General features: G+C 38.9%; 2 protein-coding genes across 3 annotated transcripts in view; one reads left to right on the forward strand and one right to left on the reverse strand.

The window, feature by feature from the left end:
• Positions 1-8,306, forward strand: part of tsu (40S ribosomal protein S12 homolog tsunagi) — an 82,085-nt gene extending 73,779 nt beyond the window's left edge. Inside the window, exon 5 of the mRNA XM_067151738.2 lies at positions 8,079-8,306. Coding sequence (XP_067007839.1) covers positions 8,079-8,106 — 28 coding nt within the window. The 3' untranslated portion in view covers positions 8,107-8,306. The remainder of the gene's footprint in view (positions 1-8,078) is intronic.
• A 268-nt stretch (positions 8,307-8,574) lies between these two features.
• Positions 8,575-21,468, reverse strand: part of LOC136877580 (BLOC-1-related complex subunit 8 homolog) — a 241,601-nt gene continuing 228,707 nt past the window's right edge. For both annotated transcript variants that reach the window (XM_067151737.2, XM_067151736.2), the window contains one exon: positions 8,575-8,897. In XM_067151737.2, coding sequence (XP_067007838.1) covers positions 8,714-8,897 — 184 coding nt within the window. In that variant the 3' untranslated portion in view covers positions 8,575-8,713. The remainder of the gene's footprint in view (positions 8,898-21,468) is intronic.

Here is a 21,468-nt window from a genome sequence, read left to right on the forward strand (position 1 = left end):
GACTAAATTCCGGCACCTCGGCGTCTCCGAAGACCGTAAAAGTAGTTAGTGGGACGTAAAGCAAATAACATTATTATTATTATTGGTTGGAATATCTTACAGAGAGAAATTTACCTCTTTCTCCAGTGTTGCAGGTACTGATAATATTACGATTTTTTGCTACTGGTTCCTTTCACATAATGGTCAGAGACAATGCTGGAATTTCGAAAGCAACTGTTAGTAGAGTTGTTTGTCGAGTGTCTGCAGCAATAGCATCCATGAGGAGGCATATAACATTACATTCCCTTCAGTAGAAGAGCGTCAGCAAATTATCCGTGACTTCTATGAAATAAGCAGTTTTCCTAGTGTTTGTTCTAGGTGCAATAGATTACACACATGTAGGAATCCAATCACCTGGAGGTAATTGGGCCAAAATATATCGTAATAATCGGAAGGGATCTGTTAATGTTCAGGTGATTAGTGAGCCTAACCTCCAAATCAGGGATATACTTGTAGGTGGTCTGATTCTGCACACGACAATACAATATTTAATAACTCCCATATCGGAACACAGTTCGAAGTGGGACAATTAATGAAGTGATTTTGTTAGGTGACAGTGGATACCCGCTAAAAAAGAATCTGTTAACTCCATTGAAAGCCTCGCGGATTTTCTCCCACGCCTCGTCCTTTTCTTTTATCGTCAAGCCATCTGTGCGCTTGCACTCAATAATTTATATGTATTTACCAACTAATTCAATTAACAACTTTTTTTCGAAGGAGGAAAAATTAGAACTACGATTCCATTTCACTTCACGCGCCATATTTTACAGCTGTACGCAAACAAAAGCGCATCGGAGCGCGCTGTGAAACAGCATGTTCTTACCACTGCCTCCTTGATTCGCACCAGTTCGCAATATTGGTAGAGTTAACAGTCGATTAGTTAACATTTCACAAGAAAAGTTTGATGAAACGCAAGAAACCTAACAAGATGTTAAATTTTTAATCTGTATTAACTAACTACTTGTTAGTATATATTTACACAACAATTACAATTCCTATTACTACATTACTCAAATCACTTATGATTAGGGTACAGATATAACTAATACATGCTGGCCAGCGTCTAAAATCTTACAAATACCTTACAACTAAATGTACATTGTCACGAAAAACACAATTTCCCCTCCCTATACTACTTAGTACTTTTACCTGAGAGAGGTGTACTGTGCTGATCCTTTTCCTTTCAGGATCGCTCACTAATAATGACACCGGGGTAAGGAACTTTTTAAGATGGTGCAGAGACCTCGAAATCTGGGGGCCAACTTACTGATAACATGGTCCGCAGCATTAGACGGGATAAGTTTTAATGAACACCTGGTCACCCACAGACGGATTGTGCAGTCTTCGCCCGTGGTTGTAATTACGCTGAATTTTTTCGCGCACGGTGCCAATTAGCGTATATAAACTATCGTGTACACAATGTGATTTTTCTTATATAGGTCAAACTGGACAGAGCTTTCACATGAGATATTTGGAACATTATTACGCTCAAAAACATAAGTACTCGGCGATGAGCCAACATATGAAAGAAACGGGTCATCACTTTACATCTATAGAGAAAGATCTTACCATCATTAGAAGCATAGATAAAGGGAAATTATTGAACGAACTGGAAAATACAAATTTTTTTGGATCAGACCTATTATAAAATTTAAAATCTCAACGATGTCAGTTAAATTAAAAATCCTTTGTACAAATTAACACCTAAATTAATTAATATTGTGAATTCAAATCAGAACAAAATCCCTCATTTATTTAAATCTCTACAATCAAATGCTTCATCCACCATGCCAAATGTTAAGCCCGCCCATACCACTTCTAGAAACTCCCCTCCAGCAATAAAACATACGCCCATAGACCAGCCTACCCCCACTCTCCCACCATTACCGCACCAATATAACACCATCAGTAGAAATGTCAGTAAGGCGGGCGCTGCCGAAACAAACAGGTCCACCTAGTATGAATTGAACAAGTAGGTCACTTTACAGTTATGAGGTGTTAGATTAATAGGTTTTGTCACAACATGTGCTCTAAATTGAAAATGAAAACTTTTTAACTTCATTACAGATAATCTTAAGATCCCTCCCAAAGGCCAAGCAACACATCAACGGGAATGAAATTCATACAAGACTGTATTAAGTGTCTTAGGATGTTCCTTCCCAATTAAGCAGCAGCCTAAAACAAAGAAACAGCCAAGATTGTACTCTTTACAATTCCTTGTCGTCACATATGACCCGAAGCTAAGACGCTTGTAGCTTCATTCACTACAACAATCTTGACCAGTCTACATATAACAATCGGTTTTAAAGCTCCACTTGTGGTTGACAACACATAAGTTTTGGACATATTTTTAGGTTAGATAGAATAGGACTGACAAGTTTTAACCATGTAAAAACACCATTAATTTATATTTTCATTCACAGCAATCTTGACCAGTCTACATATAACAATCAGTTCTTTTTTTTTTTTTTTTTTTTTTGCGTCGCACCGACACAGATAGGTCTTATGGCGACGATGGGACAGGAGAGGGCTAGGAGTGGGAAGGAAGCGTCCGTGGCCTTAATTAAGGTACAGCCACAGCATTTGCCTGGTGTGAAAATGGGAAACCACGGAAAACCATCTTCAGGGCTGCCGACAGTGGGGTTCGAACCCACTATCTCCCGAATACTGGATACTGGCCGCACTTAAGCGACTGCAGCTATCGAGCTCGGTAACAATCAGTTCTAAATCTCCACTTGTGGTTGACAACCCATTTCAACATTAGTTATGTCAAGAACATGGAAATGATATAGGTGTGTCAAATGAGCCCCCATATGAATATCCTCTTTACCAAGCCTTTTGTTAGAGAAAGAAGATCCATTTTAGCTTTGGACATATTTTTAAGTTAGATAGAATAGGACTGAAAAGTTTTAATTGTGTTAAAACACCATTAATTTATGTTACATTTACGGTATGTATTGTTCACATTTTTTAAATTATTATCCTGACATGTTAGTCTTAAGAGATCATTAACACTCATATACTATATATGGTAAAATAAGGTCCCAAACCTTGACCTAAAGGTTGTATACAGGCTGAAGATGCCCAAATAATGGGTGAAACATATACGTGATAAGTCTACATAAATTCATGTAGATTCAAACCACATTAAACGTGCAAAGTATTGAATAGGTGGGTTTATTAAATTATCCTTGAGATTTTATGCCTAATGTCATCTTCAGTACGGAACAATAATGAGAGTTGTTACTTGTAATAACTCGTCTGTGATGAATAATTGGAAAAAGTCAAGTTCTCTCTTAGGTTTAATCCCTTGTGGTGGCTTATAATCTGACTTACCTGTGAAGGGATTCTTTTGAAGTCCAAGTCCGTGTCACGGTATTCCCTCCGGTCATCAGTAAAGGTACCAGCACTGCCATTTAGCATACTTTTCTCATTGTCGGGATCTACCTCACCACTTAATTGAAAATCACTCTCACTTTCATTGAAATCGTCGTCAATTTCATCTAAAAGTCTGGCTATAGCGTTCTCATGTTGCTAAACAACGTCTGTTTGCAAACTCTCATGGTCTTCTAAGAATGCCCACAAAGCCAGGTTTTAAAGAGATTATAGATATCTTCTTCTTCTTCGTTTTGCCTCATGACTGAGGTGTCGTGACTATCATAATATTCAGCCCTCTAGCCGATGAACCATACTCCGCCATTCTTCCCTATCTAAAGCTTTCAATGTGGTTACTCTGAGAGCTATACGTGGCTTCAAATTGTCGTTGAAAGATGGCAGTAGCTTACTGTACCTGTAATTCATGCGTGCGTAACCTGGCAAAGGAGTTATATCGGGAAGAAAATAATGCCTGGCATAGGATCTATACAGGATATTCTCGTTGTCGGGCATGGCCCGCTGCTCTACTGCTAACGGTTAAAAAGGAGGGTTTTGTTGCAAGCCATGGCTGGATAAGTAACTTTCATTGAAGAAATGGATAGTGCATATGAAGTCGTACATCTCCTTGGAGCCTACAAAGAAAAGTTGACTGCCTTTCATTGTCCCGTTATTTGTATCGGGAAGCAAAATTCCTGTTTGCTTTCTCAAATTGGGAATGCTGACCGGATATCTGTGTATCTCAAAATCATTTTCATTTCCCCTTGTCCAGCTCCTGCCAGGTAGGGATGTTGATGGCACTCTCCATCCATTTTGCTCTGGGCCTCTTTTCTTCTTTGTTAGCCTCCAACACCTGTTTTGGTATCCTTCCTTCCTCCATCCTCATATTTCCAAACCATCTCAATTTATTCTTCTCCATCCTTTCACTCAGCTTATCTACCCATCTCTCTTTTCTGACCTCAACATTTCTTACTCTGTTTCTCCTTGTCTTTCCTACCATACACCCCAGGAACTTCTCACTGGCCTGAATTTTACTCTCATTTCTTGCTGTCCAAAGAGCCTCCGTGGCTCAGACGGCAGCGCATCGGCCTCTCACCGCTAGATACCGTGGTTCAAATCCCGGTCACACCATGTGAGATTTGCGCTGGATAAAGCGGAGGCGGGGTAGGTTTTTCTCCGGGTACTCCGGTTTTCCCTGTCCTCTTTCATTCCAGCAACACTCTCCATTCTCATTTCATTCATTAATAAATCACTTTGGGAGTGGCGACCCCATCGTACTAACAGCCTATATCTGCTTCATTCATTACATCCCTGACCCGGTCAATGACTGGCAAACAGGTTGTAGGTTTTCGTTTTACTTGCTGTCCAAGTCCAAGCTTTTTGAAATACCTCTAGACAATACAGTTCACATTAACCCATTTATGCCCAAGATTATTTTTTTTCGAATTTTATGGTTTTACTATTGGAATCAGTTTATGTCTGAAAATGCCCCAAAAATTGTTTTAAAAATATTTGTTGTTGTTGTTTAAAAATTATAGCATGGGTCGTAAACGAGCCACTGGGCATGGACCCCAGGGCAGGGGCATACCTCCAACATGGGCTTTGGCTATTTTCATGTTTGGATTCATCATGGTATATTTTTAATGATAAAAGAAGAACAACTGGTGTATTTTATGACTCATTATTAGTGAAAAACGAAAATGACATATCTACTACAGAGGCAAATATTATAAAGCACATAGAAAATGCTAATAAGTCGCTCTTCACTAAATGCCATAAGAAGGAATCTCTCCTAAAAATGTAAAGAGTATCAAAATTTAACATTAAGAATATAAAATAGACTATCAGTCGAGTTTCCTAGTGAGTCTTACACATTCCTTTGAATACTCAGTACTGAAATGGTACAGCAGGCTTTGGCATCATTATTATAAAACATTTCTTGCATAAAGAAAATTGAATCAGTCAAAATTACTAAAGCTATGGAGCTAAAAATACGTTCTCATTTACACAGTGCACTTTACTTCTTGTGGAATTCTCCAAAACTATAATGGTGTAAGGCAACAGCACATCTTTGGCATGCTCGGACAGTTTTACTTTTGCAGACATGACAACGTCGCCGGGGCTGATTGTCCACCAGAAGATGACTACCGTGGCTTTCCTGCATGGCTTCAGTCACTGGTGCACTTGTGTTAACATTGCGAGGAGGGGTTCCATACTTCTCTAACAAGCTGGTCACAATGAATTGTCGGAACGCCAGGGCGTCAAGCTTCATGCCGTGAGATTTCGACAAAATCCAAGCATTGCTCATCACAACGTCTAGAAGCCAGAGCAGAATTGGCATATACCATATTTTGCCTCTTATGCTGATGCGGAAAGTAGATACATTGTTGTCCATTTGATCTACTCTTCCCATGTTCTTGTTGTACTTAGAAACAAGATGTGGCTGAGGTATCTTCACAGGTTTTTTCTGTGCGAATGAGTACTGCGCAGCTTCTTCAACAGGTTCTATGCCATGCTCGTTTGATAGGATGTTCACAGCGTTGTTGTCTTTCCATGTCACAGCCACTATTTGGTCTCTTTTGTCAACTGCACTTTCAGAGTATCCCCTTTCTTTTTTATTCATCGTCTTCTTGTCTGACAATGGGCAGCCTCCGTCCGGTTAGCCCGAACCGTGCCAGTGCATCGCATTCCTCGCTTTTTAAACTCCAACAACAACTTTGAGCAAGTAAAAAATTTATCACAGTAAAAAGAGAAGCATACACTGGGGTAAAACTTTGACAAAACATCGCAGAATTTCAAAACAACGCTTTCCCCTAAGCCAACATCTTTAGAGCGGTTTTCGTTAGCTTTTGCACCTTGATAAATAGTCTTTTGCTTCAGTCCCTAGTTGTGACCCAATCATTTTGTCTGGATTGCAGCAATTATCTTCGTCGCCCAAATAGGCTTATCATCCGGTGGAGTGATAAAAACATCCACTAATGTTCCAGGAATATCTCTGGCAGTCAATACCTCAAGCTCTGATAAAATTTCAGCAGGAGTTAAATTTTTTCGCTTGAAAAACATGAAATAAATATTAAGAAACTGTAATTTGCTAATTAGTTAATGAATGGACGACTTAAAAGTGCTCCGAATAGTTGCTATTGTTTCAAAAACACTAATTTGGAACATTTTCCGCCAATCCCTTGTGTTGTAACCATCTAAATGCAAAAATACGCTAAAGTACTATTGTTCTGTGGTTTGTGCCCAGCGGGTCGTTTGCGACCCACACTATGTTATTCGTGGTGTATTGTAAGAACGAATTGACATATTGAAATAGTAAAGGCATCTTAAGATGCGTCAGATATCCCCAAACAACATCAACACACTGAACACTACATTTTAAAACTTTTAACCCCTCTACTTACAATTAATGGCGAGAGCGCGATGCAGGTTCCACCATGACTCTACTAGCTGCCGCGCACCATCTGCGTTGTGGCGGGAAAGCTGCTCCAACCAAGACACGGCAGTGCGGGCAATCTTACTACACACACTGAATGAGCTACCAACCCGAAACAACAAAAAATACGCTCGGGAGAATTTTTTCTTTCGGGTGGATCGCAGACGACCCGCTGGGCGTAAATGGGTTAAGGTTCTGAAAGCGTTCCCATCAGAACATGTTGTAACGAAAAGCCATGCTGCACAGTAATGTTATGCATGTTATTTGATGGAACCAAACTTCCTTTGTTTGTAGTTCTGAAAAAAATAATTCAAAAGTAAACTTGTATCTTCATTCAAACCCAAGAATCTAGCTGGGTGGAGAGTGCGCTAATTGAGGACTGGGTGAAGTGTATATGGTAGCTTCATTGCAGAAGAGCATGCTTTTGCTGGACAGTTATCGCGGGCACACTAAAGATGCCTTAAAGGAAATGATATGGAAAGATAAAACTGATCTTACCGTAATTCCAAGAAGGCTTGACCTCCATGCTACAGCCGTTGGATGTTTGTTTGAACCGGCCTTTCCAAGCTGTATTAAAATATTTCCATATCGAGTGGATGGTGTCTGCTTCTGATCACGCACTGACACCAACTGTGTGAGTAAAACGTCCCAAAGTGGAACTTCTATGCAATTAGATAAAGACTGCAATGGCTCCCATCTCCAACTTGGCGAGGAAAAAAGTCGAATGTAGAATTTTGAATTCATTGGAAGGTAGTGAGGACGACTACATGGGAAGGTGATAAAAGTTTCAATGGCGGTCGCTATGATGTTGAATTGTTACTAATTTGTACATTGAAGTAATTTTATTTTTCATTTATGTAATGCACTTGTAAAGTGTTTGAAATTAGCAATTTTGTGACACATTTGCACAAATTTAATAAAATTGGTAAGTGTGGGTCACGTTTAGTGGTATTTGGGATTATGCAGTATTTTAATGTTTTCACAAATGTTAATGTAGTAGTATAATAATAAATCATGTGCAGAGAGTTGCTGGGTGTTTTTTCTCTAAACATTCACATAACCAGACATACTATTGTACAGTCCGCTTTCATACTCCGCTGATGCGCTGAGACCAGACCTATTCAGTATTATATACTTACTTCAAATGTACTTAAACTCCTATGATGAGTTTCATTGATGTTTTGAATTGGCCGTAGCCAATTATGTTTAACTCTATTTTCTGTAATTCCAGACCAAAGAAGAGCAGGAGGAGAAGATAGAACAGAGAGTTGTGGACATTCTTCTTGAAAATTTAAAAAGACTGTAAAGAGAATAAAATAGCCTCTTCAATTTTATTCATTACATTGTAGCAACTGGTTTGTTGTAAAACAAAGAATGCCCTTTCCTGGCTCTTTGGAGAGTCTTTCTTGGTGTAACAATGTGTTTAAAGGATGTTGTACAATTAAAACTCTTAAAGAGATATGGAGAAATAATTACTCTGTGGAAGTTCAGAAGCATAAGGAAAATCACATATTCCCCCTCTCCAAAATCCTTGTGGAAAATATTTGAAATAAGAATGTATAATTACTGAGTTACCTGGGAATAAACGGGTGACTTTTCATTATGCTTTCTTTTGTTAATGGTGTAGATCTGTAATGTAACCTGACAGCAAAGTTTTTTCGAACTGGTAGGTCAGCAAGGAGAGTGATTAGGACTAATCACCAACTTTTCAAATAATACTGCTCAAATTACTTAAATGATTGTTTAATTGTTAAATAAGTAACATATTTTCTACTTTCTTGAATAAAACAATAATAAAACATATACAGTACATCCCAAGTTCTAAAAGGATGAGACAACTCTATGGTCCAGCAGAAGCAAAGAAGCTCAGTGGTGCATGGTTTGGGACCGTTGCAATTCAGAGCCCGTTGAGTGCCTAGCATGTGCCATCATGGACTCCACACGATTTGCGGTTTCCCGCAACGCATCAGACAATTCTGGGAGGTCAGGCAGGTCCAGCGTGATGTGTGCAGACAAGCGCTTGTACACCGAAGACGACTCTTTCTTGTTCCTATTGCAAATAAAATTAGATACATTTGAACCTGTATAATATGAAATGTACCACATCGAGACCTGGTAACTTTTAAGCACAAGGAAATTGTCATTTGTATTTTATAGGGAGATTTTCTCACTGTTGGAGAACTGAAACTTGAATGGTAAATTTGGCAGTATTTTAATATTATCTAAACTAATATGAATTATTTAAAACGTGCTCATTTTACCTGATATATGTATTTTTAAAGGATAATTTAGTTTTTGCGTGAACTCTTGTAAATAGGTAAATGATATGCATTTAAGGTTGTCAGCTAGGTGGCAGATTCCCGATCAATTGTTTACCTAGCTTTTCTTAAATATCTTCGACAAACTTAGAAATGTTTTCCAATCTGTCCTCATCTTTCCTACTGATGTTATTTCCACACAACTCACCACATAGTCGAACATCTCGTCTCCTTTCTCCTTTACAAACCCTTATTCTATTCATTATTCCGTATTGAAAAATAGCTAATCACAACGTTTACACAAGGAGTAATTTTAATACCACCTATTCAATAAAATTTATTTCACTATTGTGGTCAAATACACATAGAAATTACCAGAATTTTAAAGGTACATGTTTCGCCCACTATTTATTGGGCATCATCAGCCTCGTTCAATCTCAAAACACACACTGGTCTGAGGAATCTTAAATTACATAACACGTATTGATGAACACTTAATGGTGTTGATACTGTGGTTGCATAATGATTACAGAACTAGCAATATTGAATACATACATGCTAAAATCACTTTGAAAAATTAAAACGTTCGTCTAACAGTAATTGTCACATTGTATTTTAAAAATAATCTATGTCTGACACTGAAATGGATCTTTTTTATAAAAAGCTTGAACAATATATATCACGCCTGGGGAACAGATTATCAACACCAAGGCTTCACAGGATAAGAATATTACATTTATAAATACAGTATTTGATGAAGTTGAATTCTAATATTTAAAATTAGGATGAAAATACGTAGTCGAATTGGAGGCAGTATAGATTAAGACATCTTGGAATGTTGGATAAAAATCATAGTAGTATCTTTTAATTGTACTATTCTTATCCTGTGAAGCCTTGGTTTTGATAATCTGTTCCCCAGGCATGATTATATTGTCCAAGCTTTTTATCAAAAAGATCCATTTCAGTGTCAGACATGGATTATTTTTAAAATACAATGTGACCCAATTACTTTTAGACGAACGATTTAATTTTTCAAAGTGATTTTAGCATGTGTACCTATTTCAATATTTCTTGTGTTGTAATCATTATGCAACCACAGTATCAACACCATTAAGTGTACGTTTTATGTAATTTGGTAAGATTCCTCAGACGTGTGTGTGTGTGTTTTTTTTTTTTTTTTTTTTTTTTTTTTGAGATTGAACGAGGCTGATGATGCCCAATAAATAGTGGGCAAAACATGTAACTTTAAAATTCTGGTAATTTCTATGTGTATTGGACCACACAATAGTGGAATAAATTATATTGAATAGGTGGTATTAAAATTACTCCTTGTGTAAACTTTGTGATTCCTTACTCCTTTGTCAGGAATCACCCAGAACATATCGTTGAATTTTTTCCAGTTCTCTTATCGAGTGGTGCTGGTAAGGGTCCTATACACTGGAGCCATATCCTAACTGCAGTCTTACCAGACTTATACGCCCACTACTTTACATCCTTACTACAACCCCTAAATACTCTCATAACCATGTGAAGAGATCTGTAACCTTCCTTAACAATCTCATTAATATGATTACCCAAATGAAGATCCATACGAGAAGGATTAACTCCAGAAAACTCTTCGTGGTTAACACTAGAATAGCGGTAAGGGGTCATTTTGACACTTCATAAGAAATGCTCGGAAACATTCAAAATAGAACACACAAAAAATATGTATTTTCTTCTACTGTGTTTACACAAATTTATTTAACACTCGAAGACCTGACATTAGTGTATGGAACTTTATATTACTCACGGACACAAGTATAGTAATAAACAACTGCATCATGTTTCTGTTTCTCTAAGGAGTTTTCACAAAACTAACCAACTGAACGCCTATTCTTAGTCAGTTGCTCACATTGCAACAATTATACACTTTCAGAAATACTTTAAGAAAATTTAGAATTGCCTAAGCATATTTTGCACACTCAACCTCTACATTTTCTGCACGCTGCTTTGAGACACTTTCTGACACAAGCATTGAAAGCTGGTAGGTCTAGGATTTTGAAAAGGACATGCATTTGCCACCTCCAGCATGCAGCCTTGGTGGTACATTTATGAGATATGTGGTCGACCACATATACGTCGTGTTTCATGACATCGTAGAAAGTTACGGTTTCCTGCTTCTTCTTTCATTCTCTGCTCATTGTTATTTGAGCGTGGCATGAGCTGAGAAGAACGACCTTCTTCTTCCCTTGGTACACTGTCGAGATGCACTGTGTGTTCCCAGTCTGTCGCAAGGTGGTTGTAGAGTATAATTCAGACTTGGACTGATACACCTCAGTAGGGATTTCCCGACGAATGGGGTTGATTGTAACCCCCAATGAAGTCTTTTCCTCTTGGAGCTTCTTAGCAAGTTGGAGAGATGTAAAGGTGCTGTCTGCCGTCATGTTTCTCCCTTGGTTTAGAAACGGCTCCACGAGGAGAAGTATGGCGTACTCTTCCAATAGCCGCTTATGAGGATGCGCGTCAACTTTACCAAGGTATGGAAAGACATTGCAGGTGTATCTTTAGTCCACATCTGCAGCAATCCAGAATTTGAGTCCAGCTAATTTAAAGCCTACAATTCTTTACAACTCTTATAATAATTATAAATTGTCGGGCGTGTTTGTCATAAATTGAATAAATCTGCACCTGGTTTTGCTGGTAAGTAATTATTCATCCATTGTAATATTTTCTCTTGGGTGGTAACAGTGAAGGCAATTTTCCACAAATTTATCCCCGCTAACTGGAACACTTCATTTGACAGTAAGAGCTCAATAATACTTAAAATCCAGGCCGGGTACACACTATTGTTTGACAATGCAAACTGCTGTGTTGTAATAAGGAATTGTACAGGTGTCAAAATGACCCTTACCACTGTCTATGGTATGTCATATCAAAAATGTAAATATTTTTCTGGATGCAATGCATTACCATAAACAGGACGAAAAACGAAAAGTCAAGATATTTGAAGAGAAATGTTACAACAATGCAGTCGCTTAAGTGCGGCCAGTATCCAGTTATCGGGAGATAGTGGGTTCGAATCCCACTGTCGGCAGCCCTGAAGATGGTTTTCTGTGGTTTCCCATTTTCACACCAGGCAAATGCTGGGGCTGTACCTAAATTAAGGCCACGGCCGCTTCCTTAACATTCCTACGCCTTTCCCATCCTATCGTCAACATAAGATATATCTGTGTCGGTGCGACATAACGTAAATAGCATTATTAAAGAAAAATTCAAAGCGAGTGTCATTTTGACCCCTTCCGCTGTTCTAGTGTTAAACATATATTAAATATTCAAGTGTTATGGTATACTTTGTCAGATTTAGGCAGCCTATCATTGTAGTAAGTATAAATAAATAAATAACATGTAGGTACCATATTTATGCATGTATAGGCTGCACTTTTATAACTAAAAATAGGAAAGAAAAAACAGAATGGGGCTTGTACTCTGAATTTTTCGATTAAAAACAGTATACCTCCTTTAGTTTAGAACACTTTATTAGTATAAAACATTAGAATCTACATACCTTACAACCTATTGCATCCAAACGTGATTAAGAGTTACCTATTCATCATCACTTAACACTTTATCACTGTGTTATCTTTGGTTCAATTCATTGCGTTTGAAATTGATGTGGTTTTGAAGCTCTTGGCTACCATCTCTGCTGGGATTAATCTCCAAGCATCCAGGACCCATTCACACATTGGAGGAATTGAAGGTTTGTTGAGTCGTCCGCTTGTCATTTTCTTAGAACTGCCATCTCCATTCATGGTAGAAATACCGCAAATGTGCCTTAAAAGGCCTGTTGATGGAGACATCTAGAGTTTGCAGCATTGCCATCATTCCACCAAGAATTGAAACCATGTCATATTGCGGTTTTCTTGTCTTTTCTCTCACCTTCTCTGTAAAGTGGCCGCGGAAGCTATCAATCGCCAACATGGATGGCTGATGTAACAGAGCACCAAGACTGTGAAACCACACTGTTTTTAACAAGTTCATGTACTAATCTTTGTTCATCCACCCCCTTTTCCTACGCTTTCACTTGCATCCCTGGGGGCAGCATTTCCTGAGGCGGTAGTTTGTCCCCATAAACAGCGATGCACAGCATTACTGTACAACGTTTTTCTGCCCCTGTTCAAACTTGAAACATTTTTTGCTTGCATTGTTGACCGTAGTTGCCCCAGGTATTTCAAAAATTACAGGAGATTCATCAGAATTTCCTATTGCTCCCATGCTGTAATCCTTAAATTCAAGACATGTCACTGAAATGTGAGCAGTTTCTCCTGGTACACTTCGGGTAGCCAATGATGTTCTTCTGCGAATCGTCAACTCCTGTCATGCCATAAAACTCCCTGCCCAACAGTAACTTGCTCTAACCCTTTGCAGTCCAATATTCTGTCACATGTTCCAACAGTCTGGTAGAAATTAATTTTGCACATTTTTACCTAGTCAGATTTAACTCAGAACTTTTAATAGTAACTATAATTATATTATTATGATTATTACCGTATATTCTATTGCAAAGGAATTAGTTTCCATAATAATTTTCATCATCAGTGCAGAAGTGAAAAATAACATAAAAACTGAAGTGGGGTGATGCAGCTAGGAGGCACCTACGGTCTTCTAGTTTTCCGACCTGATAAATAACTTAGTCTAGGAGGCTAATTATCATGTAATGTTACATGCTGGTAAACACTATTGTCGTTTTCATTCCCAGTTTTATGTGCGGAAGTATTTTTAGCATCACTGTTACTCAAATTATCAACACTGACCTGAGAAGTGTCGCCATTGCTGTGTGCCGTATCCCCTCCTCCACCCCGGACCATTACCTTCACGCTTCTTTTTGCTTTTATAGCAGTCACTGGAATATCCTCTTCTGAATCTTCAGAAACAGCATATGATGGTCCGGTATCATTCCATTCCTTTTTTATGCAGAGGTCCACGATGAAGTTTCACTTGCAATGCTGGAGTTCACTATACCTTCATCTTCACTTGACAGTTCTCTAATCTCTTCGTCTAATTCAAATAAATAATAATCGTAACTGCTATCTAAATAAACGTATTTCCTCTTCATTCATATTTGCCACTTTTATATTGTAATTTCAACCGAGACAATTCGCAGTCACAGATAAACATGCCTAGTACAACAGTTGTGCAGTACTACTCAATGTAAACACAGCTGACAGGCCGCAGGTAACCATGACGATACAAGGCTACATATATCTCATATTATTTCCATTGAGATAAGAGAACGGCTTCCTTTGTGGACAAAAATTTGCTCTAGAAACTCCAGGGATATTGATCGACCTCAATGAGGTCGAATAATTTCAATAAATAACATCTCGAGTAGAACGAAACAATGTCGATGTGACCTCGACGTTGGACCGGTAAAGGCTAAATTCACTTTCAGGAATTTCCATTCTTTCAGCAATTTTTCACCCTTCAAACCGTAGCATTTCAACTGAAATAGAAAATCAGTCTGCTTGTGTTCTGCGTACATACTCAAGATAGTTTTCAGTTTGCCGATTCTGTGACGATGTAAGTGCATCTTTAATTAAAATCCAACACTGCACATTCTCTTTATTAGCATCTAACTTACTTCCCGCTTATCTATTACCATTTCCTTCGGTGTAACACACCACTTGTAATATAAATTTCAAAGCGAAACTTGTTCTGACACAACCCCTGTTTCTCAATTTACAGTGGTCAACCTCCGTGCAAACAATTAATGCTTCTAGGTACCGTATTTTCACTACCCTCAGTTCCTCAGCTAAAGCTGTACCTGGTACCATTAGGCAAGCAGTAAACTCAAAAGAATGTACAACATTACCACATTTTACAGAATGAAACTGTGTACTTTGGGTCTACAACGGAATTCAGAAGAAAAAAATTCCCCTCAAAGGCTGTCTCAAAATTGAGGTGCGACTTATACATGCGTAAATATGGTACTTACATTGTTCCCAATGAGATACTATCACATCATAACACAATAACTAACCCCTTGCGTGCTGCCTGAAATTGCTTAGTGCAGTACTAAAAGTGCCAGGCCCAGTTTCCTAAATATGCAGAGGTTTGGATAAGTGTTCATAATTTTTTAACTACTGAAGTTGGTCACATGAATCCTTTTATGGAAGGTGCTCAACATTCCATTCCCCCATTTAGCATTACAAAATGTTGAATATAATTAATGACGAGTATGTGAAAAATCTATAATTTTTTAAAAAATTTGATTCCTTTTTTTCAGTTTGAGAGCCCAAAAATGGCAATAAATATGATGTTTGTCTTATATTCAAATTGAAAATACAGAAAATAGTTAATAATTTACAGAAATGCAACATTTCACCCATCTGACTTCTTTTAGAATCAGCAAATAAATGATCAAAGTACATGTACTACATTGCATGAAAAAACACTACGAAAAAAAGACAACTTATTAACTACAAGAAGAGTATGAAACAAACCACAATATCACATTCCAACATTCACATTACACAAACGTTTTCAAAATTCACATTTATGCCCTGTGATGCAGGCTGAATGCAATCCTTTTTGGCAATGCGCACACACACAGTAACAGCCCTATTCTTCGTTTTTTCATTGGAGCAAACTTTACACAGCCTTGTTTGCCTGTTCGGAAGTTTTATGACACCAAAAGACAATGTAGGGCTTGCATTTGTTGAATGAGAAGCATTTGCACAGTTACTTTCCCTCTGTACATCAAATCACTCATTTGCAAATTTCTCAATTACAGAATTGTTGAAACACGTACGGTAGGATTATGTTTGTACAAAATGTAAGAATTTAGTAACGTTCTTGCCATTATATTGAAAGTTACCCTTTTCCAATATTTTAGAGTCCTTTCGTCCAAATAATTATGCAGCATCTGGTCTGATGAATCAATGCCCCTCATATACTTATTAAAGTTCAACACAACGTCTGGTTTCATCACTATCTGACGATTTCTTCTCAACGGAGTTTCAGAAATTGCAGCTGAGGAAGCGGTGGAAAGGAGGAGAACTTGATTTTTCAATGTTTTCTTTTCTCTGAAGCCACAGAGAAGCAGAAAGGTCTTCCAAAAGAAACGAATGACCCCAACATTGAATTTCTGTGGAATCTGAAGAGGTAGAGATTTTCTGTTTCGTCTGATTGTGCCAGTTATGTAGGTTCCGAGTGAGTATAAATTCTCAGCTAGTGAAATGGATGTGAAGAAATTATCATAGAAAAACATGGTACCCTTCATTCAAGTAGTTGCCTGTAGAGAGAAGATTTTTTACAACAGTGAAAGCAAGACCATCTTTTCTAATTTTTTCTTTGTCTTCTACGCTTTTTGAACCATGATATGGGTAGATACTGAGACAGTAACCCGCAACAGAATCGCATTCCATCCAGAATTTGATTCCCCATAGGTGGTGATGTTTATTTGGGAGATATTGTAATAACTGGATATGTGCTTTAGTTCAAATCAAAGACTCATCGATACTAAGCTGCTGATGCAAAGTGTAAAAGTGCCTGAAGGTTAGTTTTGCATGGTCTACTGTGGGCTGAAATTTTGCACATGGATCATAATGAAGGGTCACCAGGTGGAGAAAGTTTAGAATTATCTACCATGTGAAAAGACTGGAGAACAAGTTGAAATCTATCGCGAGAAAACATTTGTCAGAACCATGGTGTTAGTATGGAGCCTTTTACTGACCAGTGTGACCAGTAGCTAAATATGGATGGTCTGCGAATTATGCCCATGTTCAAAATACAGAGCACAAATGCCTTCATCTCCGGCAATGTTACTGGTTTCCACAGTTTTGCTCTGGATTTCGGCGTAAGATTGGGATGGGAAATGAGGAACTATTGAGCATAGCGGTTTGTTTCTGTCGCAAGAATATTGAAGAATGAAGTAGTAAAAAACAAGGAAAAAATGGCTTTGAATCTGGTGGGGGACAATGCTTAGGACCCTGTATTTCCATGAGGAGTATTTATTTATTTATTTATTCTTTCTCCAGACCTACATTATATGTATATGATCCATTATTGGAGGGAAAAAATAACAAGTCTGACCTAGACCAGCCCACAAAAGTAAAGGGAAAAGATTGCCACTAGATAGGCAGACATATGAACAAATCTATAAATAATAATAATAATAATAACAAAAAGGCAATGCAGCAGAATAAACACTGTTGCCTGGCCCAAGATCAACCCTTATTGGTGGTCTATTGGCCATGGCAGAAGGCAGTACGGCAGTATGATGATAATAATAAACTTAAAAAAATAACATTACTGTGTCGGCAGACGGCATCTGTAATTTAAACAAACTGCATATATCTTCCAGCCGGGTTTGCAACTCAGCACAATCCTCCTTGAGCACTGACCTCTCTGTTGGTTTACTTAAGTTGCAAACCCAGTTTTCGTGTTACATCCACTGTCGTGCTGGTGTGCAATTATTCCCCTTACGTTTCAGTACTATTGTCGCTGATTCACAATCAACCTCCACCTCAGCTTATACCACCTACTCTTACTCTTTCAACATACATCAATTCCTGCTTCAGTCTCAACCAACCTATGTTTCATTCAAAATTTCAGGCCCATCTCCTCATTAAGTTAATCCATCACACTTACCATTCCATACACATAATCTCTTGGCAGCCTTTACACAATACTATCATCTAGTCAGCCTCGATCTCAACTTATACCATCTGGTCATATTCTTTCACCAAATATTCATTTCGACCTCAACCTCTACCACACTTATTTTCTTTTAAAATTTCAGACCACTCTCCACATTAAATGAAACCATCTCACTTGCCATTCCATACATTACCAACCATACATCACTATCTCCCTTTTCAACCACCAGCCTTAACTCATCACGACTTTTACATCCACTCTACTACCTTATTCACTAACAATTAACTTATACCATAAGCTCTTATACCATCCATCTCCACACATTAACTTAATCACGAAACCTCGTGATTACTGTATTTACAAACTCACCGCACATGCCATCGCAACTTTCAATCACAATCATCCTTAAACCACTTGTATTCCCCAACCAAAATATCTCAACTATAGCTACATAAGTATTTCACCATATTGAATTATACCCTTACATTTCACCATCTCACTATATTAAATTATGCCATCACATTTTACCATTAGCTTTTACCCTTATCATCTACCCATTTTTTACAATCACTCTCTTCCTTACTTACTAACCAAATACCTGCCTCATCTTAATTACAGCCTTCCAATACCATCTAAATTCACTACTTTTCCTCTTATTCCAATATAGAACTCTGAACACTCTGTTGAAATTTCTATACGTTTGTCGCCAATCAGGCTCGCTATACAATCCAAATACAGTGACAGTAATTAATATACACACTTCACCGCCTACTAATTTCACTACTTAATCGCTCTTATCTCGGCTACAAATAACACACACACTCAACTATTCTCATGTGGTTAAACAATCTACTTACTGCTGCTGTTTTTTCTTTATTTCTTGTCACTACACCTTTGTCCAATTTACTTTTCTTACCCCACATCTCTTTTAGACTCAAGCTTCTCTTGCTTCTGCTTCCTCCCTCAAAGCCGTATTTTCACTTTGTTTATGCGCACTTGCCGGCCCCATGGTGTAGGGGTAGCTTGCCTCCCTCTTACCCGCAGGCCCCGGGTTCGATTCCTGGCCAGGTCAGGGATTTTTACCTGGACCTGAGGGCTGATTCGAGGTCCACTCAGCCTACGTGATTTGAATTGCGGAGCTATCTGATGGTGAGATAATGGCCCCGGTCTAGAAAGCCAAGAATAACGGCCGAGAGGATTCGTCGTGCTGACCACATGACACCTCGTAATCTGCAGACATTCGGGCTGAGTAGCGGTTGCTTAGTAGGCCAAGGGCTGTAGTGCCATGGGGTTTGGTTTTTATGTGCACTTGCCATATCTTGTGCTTCCCCACCCACATTCACTCCCTGCATCTTCCTTTCTTCTCTCATACTGGCCTCTGTCCTCAGCTCCTTAACTATTGCTCTGGTCTCCCTCCTCATCTCAATTCCCGCTTCCCTGGCACCTTCTACGATCGATTTGAAGATAGTATGTGCGTCCTCCTCTGCCCTGCTAATTTCTTCCTGCTGCAAGCTCTGTTCCAGTGCTTTCAAATTCATCACTCTCCGATTTTGGGACCAGTTTCTGTGGCTCACTACCAGTGTCTGGCCCCTAGTTTCACCATGTCAGTCTTCTCTAACACTACTGTTCATAACTTGCCTTTCTTCTGCTCTCTTCCCCATTTCTTCTTCATATTCTCTTCCAAATCCCATATTTTTGTCACTGCCCAAAACCTGGTCCAATGGCCATTGGTTACCAATAGTTGTTGACCCTTAATGTAAGCTCTTAACCCTTGAAGTCTGGCCCGGACTAAATGTTTTTTTAGGGTATTTATATTCTGCATCCCTTCTCTTTCCATGTCTCTTTTAATCCAGATTTTCGTACTTCGTAGATTGTCGGCACCTCTTATCACTATTTCCGCCATCAGGTTGGAAAACAACTTCACTTTTATCGGCCTGTTGCCCCGTGCTTTACCTATCCTTTCCACGTCGCTTATATCAACTTCACTAAAGTTAATCTTCATCCTTTTTTGGCTGAGTTCCACAACCTTGTAGATTGTCAACACTTTGTCCTCTCCTTTTCCTTCCGGCATTCCATATATAAATAAGCATTTCTTCCTGCGTTCTTGGCAACTGCCTTCTATTTCAGCCTTCAGCTTCACCACCTCTTCCCCCATATCCCTTATTTTCTCCTCGAGTGACGCAATTGATTTCTCGTTGATTCCTACTTTGGTCCTTGTTTCGTCTGTTTTTCCCCGCATCCATTGGATCACATTCTCAAATTCTTTCACTTGTTCCTTCATCATACGTTTAATTTGCTCAAATGGGCATACTTCTTCCACAACCTCTCTAACCACCCTCCTTATTACTTCCACATCTTCCCAGTTAATGTTGCCATTGGCCGAGGCTTACTTCCACACCCCCTATAACTAGCAGTACCATAATCACCGTTGCCACAAATATCATCTCACCCTTCAATCGTGATTCCACTTTACCTCCTTCACTCCTGGCTATTTCCTTCTTCCCTCGTCCCTGCCAACTTAAGATAACTGCCCGATATTGATCCAGGCCAATCATCTTCCTGTTCACTCCCGTCTTCCTTCTTCCACGCACCGCTCACACTCCACTCCCGCTCTACCGGCACACCCGACTCAGCACGTCTACTCCTGCTGACTGTCCAGGTAAGACTGTGTACTTCCATGAAAGGCATTGTAAATTGATGTGGATTATCCTCACCTACCTTAATTTCCTTCTAGGCATCAATGTTTTTGTCATCACTGTCACTGATATTATGTTGTAGATGCTGATTCCCATAGGGAACCACAAATAATTGTTCCGAATGAGTAATTTTATAATACCAATATAAATGGTCCGTTATTGGACATTATACATTTTTTCCAGCTAACTCATTCCTGGTTGCCAGCGTTTCGCCCCCGTGTGCTAGGCTGGGTTCATCAGTTGGTACCTAGCACACCTACCAAGACGCTGGATAGTGCATACCGTGGAGGCCACTGCGTAGGCTAATTGTAGCCACCGGCAGTGCCAATGCACTATGAGAGACATTGTCTCATTATCAAAAATTTATGCCTGCTTGGCCATCAGATGATGTAGATGCTGATTCCCTATGGCCAAGCAGGCATCAATTTTTGATAATGAGACAATGTCTCTCATAGTGCATTGGCACTGCGGGTGGCTACAATCAGCCTACGCAGTGGCCTCCACGGTATGCACTATCCAGTGTCTTGGTAGGTGTGCTAGGTACCAACTGATGAGCCCAGCCTAGCACACGGGGGCGAAATGCTGGCCAGCAGGAATGAGTTAGCTGGAAAAAATTTATAATGTCCAATAACGGACCATTTATATTGGTTTTCCTGATATGATGATCATGAGTCACTATCACGTTCACTATTATCAAACTCACTTTCACTTTCTTTAAAGTCCGAGAATTCACTTAAAACAGCGCTAATTTCTTGTTCTTTAAGCTGAGCACGTTTACTGCTGGACGCCGCCATGTTGAGTGTCAGTCAGCTGTCACTCACTCCAGAGAAAATTTAATATTTCAAAGCAAAATAACTACAGACTCTTCCAAGTGGCCAAATGAGGAAGCTAAAGGTCCCTGCTATTGAGAAAGCATGACGTTAGTGCCATCTAGCAATTACAGAAGGAACTTTGTCAAGTTAAACGAAGCGTTGATTATATCAACGCCGGCACTTCTCTCATAATTTCCAAGCGTTGATATAATCAA

This window comes from Anabrus simplex, chromosome 7 (genome assembly GCF_040414725.1).
Source record: "Anabrus simplex isolate iqAnaSimp1 chromosome 7, ASM4041472v1, whole genome shotgun sequence".
Classification (NCBI taxonomy): domain Eukaryota; kingdom Metazoa; phylum Arthropoda; class Insecta; order Orthoptera; family Tettigoniidae; genus Anabrus; species Anabrus simplex.